The 10,697-nt window shown below is 36.0% G+C and overlaps 1 protein-coding gene across 1 annotated transcript; it reads left to right on the top strand.

Moving 5' to 3' along the window:
• The first annotated feature begins 2,361 nt into the window (after positions 1-2,361).
• Positions 2,362-10,603, top strand: LOC104588320 (alpha-1,3-arabinosyltransferase XAT3-like). Its single transcript, XM_088894612.1, has 9 exons — positions 2,362-2,627; positions 2,893-2,950; positions 3,018-3,146; positions 3,293-3,435; positions 3,583-3,814; positions 5,334-5,433; positions 8,464-8,614; positions 8,913-9,035; positions 9,109-10,603. The coding sequence occupies exons 7-9, from the start codon at positions 8,500-8,502 to the stop codon at positions 10,233-10,235; spliced, it is 1,365 nt and encodes a 454-aa protein (XP_088750738.1). The 5' UTR covers positions 2,362-2,627; positions 2,893-2,950; positions 3,018-3,146; positions 3,293-3,435; positions 3,583-3,814; positions 5,334-5,433; positions 8,464-8,499; the 3' UTR covers positions 10,236-10,603.
• The last annotated feature ends 94 nt before the right edge of the window (positions 10,604-10,697 follow it).

The following is a 10,697-nucleotide window of genomic DNA, read 5'->3' as shown; positions in this document are numbered from 1 at the left end:
GCAGGCAATTCATCTTTTCTATCTAGTTCAGAGATTGATTCAAAAGTTTATACCACTTCTAGAAAAAAAATCTTGGGTGTGGGATCATTTTACTAAACTTAACTGTAAGAACAAAAGTGAACAAAGGGCAGAGTGTAATTATTGTGGTAAAGACCTAACTTGTCCATCTACAAATGATACTAGTTTCTTAAGTAATCACTGTCTAGATGTAAACAGTATCCCCTTAATAATATAGATAAGCGACAAGATTTTGGAAGCTTTATTTCAAAGTTCTAAAGAGGGGAGCAGCACACCATCACTTATGTCTTACAAGTTTGATGAAGATGAATGTAGAAAGAAACTTGTTATGATGCTTATTGTAGATGAATTACCTTTTAAGCAAGATTTGTAGTTCCTTCACGCCACATAGTAGCTAGAGATTGTTATAGTCTTTATGTAGAAGAAAAGAAAATGTTAAAATGATTTTTTAAAAAACTATCATCAAGGGTTTGCCTCACTACAGACACACAAACATCATCTCAAAACCTTAGTTACATGTATGCCACTGCTCATTTCATTGACGATGAATGGAAATTGCACAAAAAAATTTAAAATTTTGTCCAATTTCTAGTCATTCAGGAGAGATAATTGGTAAGGCCACTGAGAGGTGCTTATTTGATTGGGGCATTGAAAGAGTGTTCACTGTAATGATGGACAATGCAAGTTAATGATGTAGGGATTCAATATCCGAAGAAAAGACTTAATAATTGGAAGTGAAGTGTCTTAAAAAGTAAGTTCTTACACATGAGATGTGGTGCACATATTTTGAACTTAATTGTCAAAGAAGGGTTGTCATAGGTAGATGATTTTATTTGCAAGATTCATTTTACAATGAAATATGTAAGATCTTCACCAGTAAGGTTGCAAAGATCTAAGGATTGTATGGAGAAAGAAAAGATAGTGAGTAGGGATCTTGTTTGCCTAGATGTTGAAACTAGGTGGAGCTCTACTTACTTAATGCTGGAATTTGCTTTGAAACTTCAAAAGGTGTTTGATTTATTAGAAAGTGTTGATAGTAGGTATTTAGATTATCTTACTCATGTTAAAAGCAAGGATTTGTCTACTGATGAAAATTGGGAATATGCTCGTGATTTGCTACCTATTCTTAAAATTTTCTATGAAACTAGCTCACTTTATGTAACTAGAAATGAATACATGAAAGAAATTTATGGTATTGAAATTGTTCTTTTTCAAAAGTATAAGAGTGATGATTTCTCTATTAGTTTTATGACTTCCAAGATGAAGAGGAAGTATGACAAGTATTGGGGAAATGTCAATAATATCAACACCATGTTATTCATTACTATTATTCTTGATCCCCTATGTAAATTGGAAAATGTGGATTAGGTTATTAGTGAGTCATATGATGTTAATACTGCTAAAGTGCTAAATGAGAAGGTGAAACAAGTTTTGATTTCTATGCATGAGTTTTATAATTTAGCAATGAGAAGGTGAAACAAGTTTTGATTTCTATGCATGAGTTTTATAATTTAGCCCAGTCATTTTCTAATATTCACTCAAGTAATCAATTTAAGGATCCAAATGATATGGAAGTTGAGAATGTGGAGGATGTTGTTGATTTCATGAATTCATTATTAGCAAGCAAAAAGCAGGCCAAGGAGATGTAAAGAACAAAACAGAATTGGGTAAATATTTAGGGGAGGAATGTGAAGATCCAAAAAGTAAATCATTTGACATATTTGCTTGGTGGAAAACTAATTTCTCTAAATATCAAGTGCTTTCTTTGACGGCTCAAGATTTATTAACTATTCATGTGTCAACAGTTGCATCTAAGTAAGTTTTTAGTATTGGAGGTCATGTGCTTGATTCATTTCATAGTTCTCTAACTCCAAGAATGGTAGAAGCTATCGTTTGTGGACAAGATTGGTTGTGAATGTCACGTGGTTATCTTTATATAGAGGAGAGCTTAGATGAGCTTGAAAATATGGAATCAGGTAAAGTTTGTGTTTTTCAATTTTGTTTTTCTTGTTCATGTTTATTTTGCTATAGTAATTATAATTTGCATTTGTCTTTCTATTGAAGAAATGTTATCTTTGATCGAGGAGCATCTTCTTGTCAACATTGATGATTAAGTGGTTGAGTGGTTATGGAACTTGTGTTTGTAATTGTGAAGTGTGAAGTGTGAAACTATGAACCTGTTTTTTTATAGTTGTGGTCCTTGTAGACTTGTGGTTGTGAACCTTATGTTCTTAATTTTTTTATAGTTATGAACTTGTGGTTGTGGTTTTTATGATGCAAATTGCATGGTTGTGGTTGTGGTTTGAACTAGGGATGCAAGAGAAAGAGAATATATTTACTATAGGACTGATTTTGTCTTGGTTAATTCTTTGACAGTCATACAAGTTTGTTTATTTATTTTAATTCTTTGACAATCATACTTGTGTTTGGTTCTAACTCTATTAATTAAGTTTTTCCCCTCCAAAGTTTGAACCATTAGAGAAGAAATTTTGATGGGAGATGGAGAGGGAAGGGCTTGGAATAGTAGGCTTCAAAGTTATTACTATGCTGCTCCATGGAATGATTAAGTGGTGACAATTTTATTTCATATTTTGGCTTGGATATCTAAGGTGAAGCACATTGTCATTTAAGTTGCTTTTTGCTTTTAATTACTAAGAACATGACTATAAATTCTTTTATAGACCATGGGACTGACCTAATGATGTTTTGATCAAGGTTATAGTAGTAGATGACAAAATTTTGATTTAATGTTGTTGGTGGGTAATTTCTTTTAGTAGCTATTTTAAGCGTTCATCTGGATATATCTACTTTATATGAGAACAAGGACCATCTTCAGTTATCAAATTCTGCTCTATCTGGTTTTTTATTGTATAGATGGGGCAACCTTATACTCTACTTGCACGATCAAAATCAAGGAAGATGAAGGTCTCAGGTACACTCGTTGTGCCAATATTGTAAAATCATACTTGTGTATTATACTATAAATATGCACTGTGCAGGCATTTATTGCTGGAGCTACTGCTCCACAGTCTAAATGGGAAGAAGATGGTTTAAAGCTTCGCTCTGCTGCCATATCGATATCGATCTGTCCTATAATCAATCACCCATAGGGAACATCTATTCAACAGGTTGTGAAATTATCCATCTCCTATTTCTTTTTTTCTTTTGAACAAAGGTTTAGTATGATTATGGCATTCCTATCTTCCTTTGTTTGTCTTGAACAAATTATTGTCTTCGAGAAAATTTAAGTGCTGACTATTTTTGATAATTTCAGCTGTGGAAGGTCAAGTCTAAGGACCTGAAGGTCTGAAATCCATGTCTAAATGGGAAGAAGATGGTTTAAAGCTTCGCTCTGCTGCCATATCGATATCGATCTGTCCTATAATCAATCACCCACAGGGAACATCTATTCAACAGGTTGTGAAATTATCCATCTCCTATTTCTTTTTTTCTTTTGAACAAAGGTTTAGTATGATTATGGCATTCCTATCTTCCTTTGTTTGTCTTGAACAAATTATTGTCTTCGAGAAAATTTAAGTGCTGACTTTTTTTTGATAATTTCAGCTGTGGAAGGTCATGTCTAAGGACCTGAAGGTCTGAAATCCATCCCTTTGGAAGAGACTCGAGATGTCTTCCTCCCATCACAGATACCCAATTTTGCAGCACACTGCCATGTCAAAGATGCAGCCAAGTGGCTGTGCTTTTCAAGGACTTCTGCTTAATCATGGGATCAAGGCATTGGAAATTTTGTAAACAAAACAACCTGAACCGGTGAACCCTACTATGATTCATATAGGTGACATTTGCAGAGCACGCTACTCATTAGCATTTTTATTCTCCCATGCATGAAATGGTTTTGGTTGTCTGTATGCTTCTTTTGCTGATAAATAAGTAAAATCATCCACATCTTCACTAGGGCTGTTGGGCTTTATTGACATGTTTCTATATAGATAGAAATCATTTGTTTTGAGGATACAAAAGAAAAAAGAAATAAAATGAACGAGGTGGATTGGGTATTCAAAATTGAACTAACTAGGGATGCAAGACTGCAAGAGGGAAGGCTTTTTCCCTTTTTTTTTTAATTTTGAGTGCATTGGTTCGGTTTCAGTTCAGATATTTAAAAAATTGATCAGGTTGGTTTGGTTCAAAAAACTGAACCATGAGCACCCCTAATATATTCTACTTAATCGGGATCTGCTCCTCACAAGGACCTCACAGACCTATCCCACTGTGTATTGGGAACATATCATCATTTGTGTCGTTATTCATGGGGAAATGTTCCCATTACACGGTGGGATGGGGCTGTGACATCCTGGTAAGGTGCGCTCTACAAGGAGCGGATCTGAGCTTTGAAAATTGGGCTACAAAGTTCAACACACCCAAACCCAAACCTAGCTTGAGATGTTGAGTTAAGCTCAGGTTGGGCTTAGGTTGATAAACTTGCACTTAATCTTGAATCAGACTAAGCCTAAACTTGAGGTTGGGCTTTGGTTGACCCTCAACCTGACCCAACTCAGCCTGTATTTATGTATTATTATTCATGGGAGATGTTCTCGATACACGGTGGAATGTGTCTGTGAAATCAGTGTGAGATGCTCTCTGTGAGGAGCAGATCCCAACGTGATGAAATTTCATTTGTATTAATACAAATGCATTAGAGTGCAAATAAGAAGAATGCAAATTCTGGTTTACATCTGTTTTAGATAATATTTACTTTGGTTCAGGTTTTATTTTACTTTATCTCCAATGTAAATAAATAAAATAAAAATAGGTAACAAAAATAAATCAGAATTTACACCGGCCTACGTTTGCATCAGGGCAAATGAGATATCACTGCAAACAAAAATAAATCAGAATTTACCCTTCGAATTCACTTGGTCAATTACTTGAAATATGAATTTTGATGCCACTATTATTGGATTACATTGGATTCTATTTCCAACTCTTATTAGGTCAATGGTCAATGAAAAGGCCATTTGACTTGGTGTAGGGACCGGATGATCAAGTAATGAGATCCCTCCTCAATGAAACACTTGTCTCAATTCGAAGGAGCTTGAATTGGTCTTGTTTCCGATGTATAAATTTATTATGTTTTCGCCTCAAAAGTAGGGAAAGAAGCATTGGACTAACCTCTATTTAATGGCATCTCATCTTAGGGAAATCGTATAAGAGAAAAGAGACCTTGACACAGGATTAATAACCCCCATTTTATTCAGTTCAATCGGATTTAGCCATTCCATTCTATGCATTGCTCAAGTGGATTCAGTGTCTTGGGTCCTTTATTGTATTGCTGCTCTCACTTTTCTTGTATGCAGATTTGGAGCATCTAAATACTAAGCCGTCTATCACCGGAAAGGCACAATAACATTGAGACTCTTTCAATTAGAAGAAGGATCAAGGATCTGAAAGTACAAGGTATCTTGTTGTCACAAATGAAAGTTGAAGCCCTTAAGTATCAATACAAATATCTTAAAAAAAATATATATATATATATATATCGTTACTTCCAAAATAAAACACCCTGTAATTTTACCTTAAAAAAATAAAATAGCAAAGTTTGTCATGGAGAGATGTTCCCCACGTTTGAGATATTTTGTGGGGTGCATTTTGTGGGGGAGTCAATTTCAACTTATAATCATGTTTGCTCCCACCTAGCATACCCACAGGACATCCCACAGAACACACCCCCATGGCACATCCCAATTGTAATTAGGGCTGCAAATAAATCGGATCAGATCTTATTCGAATCTGAATTTGATCCGATAAGAACTGGATTCGGATATCTTCCTTGATCCTAACAAATCGGATCGGATCAGAAAAGTTGAATCGTTTAGTTAACAGATCGAATTCAGATATGCTCCAATCTGATCCGATCCATTAATTATAAAATATTACATTATTTATATAATTATATATTATTATAGTATACAAATTTATATCATAATTTTTTATTACAATTCCAATTCAATCAAATTCGAATCAGATATCTGATAAGATATTTGAATTTGAATTCAAATCATACACTTGAAAACTCAACCGATTTTTATCAGATTCAGATCAGTTGGATTTTTTATCAGATTGGATCAGATATACCCTTTACCAAATTCCCCTTAATCCGTTTACAGCCCTAATTGCAATCACTTCTACTACACCTTAGGCTCCGTTGGGAAGGAGTACAAATACAAATATGTAAAATGTAAAACCTTATATTTTGTATAGATTTATACTGTATATATTTATATTTATACTCCTTCCAAACTGAGCCTTAGATAATTTTAGAACTGATTCTGTTTTTTTAGAGCTATTTTCTTTTTCTTTGGTAAAACCAGTGTCATTTTCTAAGAAAGTTTTTTTTTTTTCCTTTTTGAAAAAACGCCCACCCAAACAGACATCATTTTCCCCAGCACCGAATCTCCTGTATTGGCACCGATATGACTCCATTTTCCGAGGAAACGGCATCAGTTCCAAAGATGCCCTTAATTAAAATTGAATGCATGGCCAATCCGTTATCTGATGAACCATCCAGATTAGCCACCTGGTTAGTTCACCTGAAGAAATTAAACATGTAGGGCCATCCAGCTAAGAGGCCTTGTCGACCTGATGAGTCATGAGACTACCTTTTCCTAGTTGTAATATCGTATTCTTTAGATAAATATAAAAATTAGTTGTAGAATTAAAAAGCCCCAAGCTGTTTACCAGTCACCCTTCACGTTTGATGAATATGTATGTAATATCAAATCGTATTTCTAATCGTTTTGTTCTTTTCCCTTTTCATTATTGATTTATTTCTGCTGTCTCACCAATATTTAACAAAATAATCTCTGTCACTTCTACCTAATTTGGAAATAAATATGATACCCATCATTTTTCAAGGTTTAATTATGATGATATCACTTAGTTAAGGCCAATAAAAAATTATTATTTATGCCTAAAATTTAAAATATTGAGGATGACAATTATATAGTTGGAAAATACGAAATAAATACAAACATATCAGGTTGTGGGCCCCAAATAAGAAGTCAAATTCGAAATTCCAAAATCCTAAGCCTAAATGGTAAGCTTGTGTTGTGTTCTATTAATTCTCCTTGGTATAAATTTTTCTACAAGGATTGACCCATGGTTATTGACCTATTTCATCACTTTTGGGGATTGAAAAAGAATGGCGTGTAGGCTCAATTGAGTTGCTTGTAAAATTAAGAAAAAAAAAAGGAATGATTGTCTGAAATTTTTTATTTCTTATAGTGTTTGGTTTCAGGTAAAATGATTGTTGGAAAACATTGAGCAAAGACTGATTCATTGTCAAGAAAGAAGAAAGAAGGGATCACCTGGCTTGTCATTTTTTTAACCTTTTCATCTATCACAAAAACTGATGCAAAAATTTATAGATAATTGCAGATAGGTACCCTATATTTTAGAAAAAATTCTATTCTTAATTCCTGAGCTTTCAAATGTGCCACTTTAGTATTTGAATTTCCAAAAAAAATATACATTTAGGCTTAGTTTGGAAAGAGTGCAAATAAAAATATGTACATTTTATTTTACATTTCTTAACCTATATACATATTTATATTTATACTGCTTCCAAACTGAGCCTTTAAATCCAATTCCATTAAACTAACATTAAGGTGAGGGTAAAATTACAAAAATACCCATATTTTGATTCTACTTTTTTACCGTTCATCTTTCTTTTACCTATAGACTTTGAACACAAACCACAATGGCAAAGTAAGTGTCCAAAAGTGAGACTATCCCCAATGAATAGTCTGGGTGAGCTTGCTTTGCTGCCACTGGTTTGTATCTGAAGTCCATAGGCATAAGATGCATTTGGCGTTCTTTATTTTAAGAACTTTATCTCAGTGTTCATAGGACCATTTTAACAATAAATAGGAGATAAGTCCTTAAAATAAGAAATGCCAAATGCAGCCTAATATTGAAAATAGAAAATCAGAATATGGATATTTTTATAATTTTGCCTTTCCCATTAACACGAGTTGGACTTAAATATATATTTATGAAAGTTTAGGTAATAAATTGACACATTTAAAAATTCAGGCAGGAAATCCAGGATACCCCTAAAACTTTGAGGGTACCTATCTACAATTTACCAAAATTTTATTCCTTTTTTGCTTGATGAACCGAATAAGCTGGTAAGGAGCCACCAACTGCAACTCCAGATTGCTCCTGGTGAAGGTTGGATTCAATCCCAAGTCTTGAAGAAGAAACGAATTCAAAAACCTCATTAGCACGTTAGCAGGCAGTTTCTGCAACACTAAACAAAGACCAAGTAAATGATCTAATAAAAGAGAACCAGCAGAAACAGGGTAGCAGGGAGCGTGGACTTCCCACCATGTTCTTTGTTTTTATGATTTATTTATTGCTGTACTTCCTGTACGTAGTTGTATTAGGAGATTCTTCCACATCTGCAACTTCCTCTTCTTTTAACAGCTGAGATGATCACCATGTTCTCCGGGTCAGTGGAGAATGGCGAATGAATCACCAAGGCTGGCCTTCTGTACTGTATCTTGCTTAGCCTTACTTCTCCTTCCTCTGCTCTACGCCGTGCTCTTCCAATCTGATATCTCCTCCGTCGATTTATGTAATTCACCTGACTCTTTTTTTCCTCTTTCCTTTGTTTCTGATGTGGTTTATTATGGGTACCCCCCATTTCTAATTTTCTGATCTTCTTGATCGATTACGATGATTAAATAAAATATGGATTAATCAAATTAATTACAGGAGGATATTGTTCAGAGAAATAACTTGGTTGTTAAGCGTTGGTTAGTACTAAAATAGAGCTTACTTTGTTATAAGTAATAGTGTTCAGTACTTCAAGTTGATTGATGAAAACTAGAAACGGGTACCCCATTTCTAATTCTTGTTGTTTTGATATGAAGGGGAGCACCGGCTAGCAGGTTGGGGTGAGAGATTCGTCGTCAGTAGCAGAGACGTCGACGGAGACACAGGAATCATCGAAGAGGAGGATCCTCTGAAGTTCTATCTGAGAAGATTAGTACGAGGTTCTCTGTGTGTGTGTGTGTGTGTTTAGTTTCTATACGAACGGAAAATGAAACTATATATAGTTGCAAACAGGAAGAAATCGAGTGGAGCTCGATACCATCGGATTCTCATGCGACTCTGATCTACATTCTGATGTCTGCGTTGCCAACCAGCCTGTGAAGATTGACCTGCGTACCATAACAGTTCATCTGGAGTCATCCAATCAGATTCTTCCTAATTTGCGTCATACTGTTCGACCATACGCGAAGAAGGGAGACGAGAACAGCATGAAACAAGTAACTCCAGTGGAGATCAGAACACCGAACAGCTATAGCCCTCCGCGGTGTGATATCACCCACGAGGTCCCTGCTGCTATATTCTCCTCCGGCGGTCTCACCGGCAACCTCTTCCATGAATTCAACGAAATCATCATCCCCCTATTCATCACATGCCGCCATTTCCGGTCCCGTATCAGGTTCATCATCACTGATTTCAAGCCTTGGTGGGTCAGAAAATTCGGTCCCTATCTTTCCAAATTATCGCGGTATGGGATCATCAATTCAGGCAAAGACGACAGGGTGCATTGCTTTCCCGGAGCTGTGATTGGGCTCAAGTACCACGACAACCTCTCTTGCAACACTAGTAGTATTCCGGGTGGATACTCCATGCTAGACTTCAAGAGGTTCCTTCGAGAGTCATTCAACCTGAAAACAAAGCATGAATTCGAGATAGAAAAGCTCAATCTCATCATAATTTCACGCAGGAATTCAATGAAGTTCTTGAATGAAGGTGATATGGTGAGGGTGGCGAAGGAACTAGGATTCCGAGTCACCGTGATTTCGCCTGGCCGGAAGTCCAACTTACAGAAGATGTCTGAGTTGGTGAATTCATGTAGCGTTCTGGTGGGGGCTCATGGGACGGGACTCACAAACGCCGTGTTCTTGCCTGCAGGAGCCGTGCTGGTGCAGGTGGTGCCATGGGGTCTGGACCGCCCTTCCAACGCTCACTTTGGTGGGCCGGTCCGCCAGATGGGTCTACATTACATAGAGTACCGGATCAGTCCGGACGAGAGCACACTCGTGGAAATATACGGTCGAGATCACCCCGTAATCACCGATTCAGCGTCTCTATACGGCCAGGATCTTAGGCTCAAAATTGATAGATTTAAAGAGACCCTTGAACACGCACTTTATCTTCTGGGACGCTTATCACCTAATTAAAGTTCTGATAGAGTGCTAGTGCTAGATGGGTCAAGCATCATTTGTGAATTGCGACATTATTCATACTAAAAGTCCAGGCCTAGCCTTGGTTTTCGGCCCACAAGGCCCATCAAAACCAAGTACAACCTTTTATAATTATGTTTTCTTTGAACATAGTGATTGGTCCTGGTCCTGGAGAGAGTGTTGTTGTCACTTGTCAGGCATATTGCTTCTTTATTAAGTTAGCTACAATAGGGGGGCAAAATATCATTGGTCCTGATGCAAATCATGTACAGGCTAATCCTGATTCAGTCATACTGTATCATTTTGTAATGTAAAATCAACTAGAACAAAATTTGCGGAAATTTTCATAAAAGGTAAATTCTAAATTCCCTGTGCCAATTACATATTATTATTGGATGTAAAATCAACTCCCAGATGGCTTGTTGATCTTTTGGATGAGGACCTTAGGATGGCTTCAGA

The sequence above is a fragment of the Nelumbo nucifera genome, chromosome 1 (genome assembly GCF_055504915.1).
Source record: "Nelumbo nucifera cultivar China Antique chromosome 1, China Antique-T2T, whole genome shotgun sequence".
Classification (NCBI taxonomy): Eukaryota; Viridiplantae; Streptophyta; class Magnoliopsida; order Proteales; family Nelumbonaceae; genus Nelumbo; species Nelumbo nucifera.
Note: the sequence above shows the minus strand (reverse complement) of the source record. Positions and strands in the feature narration are given on the sequence as shown.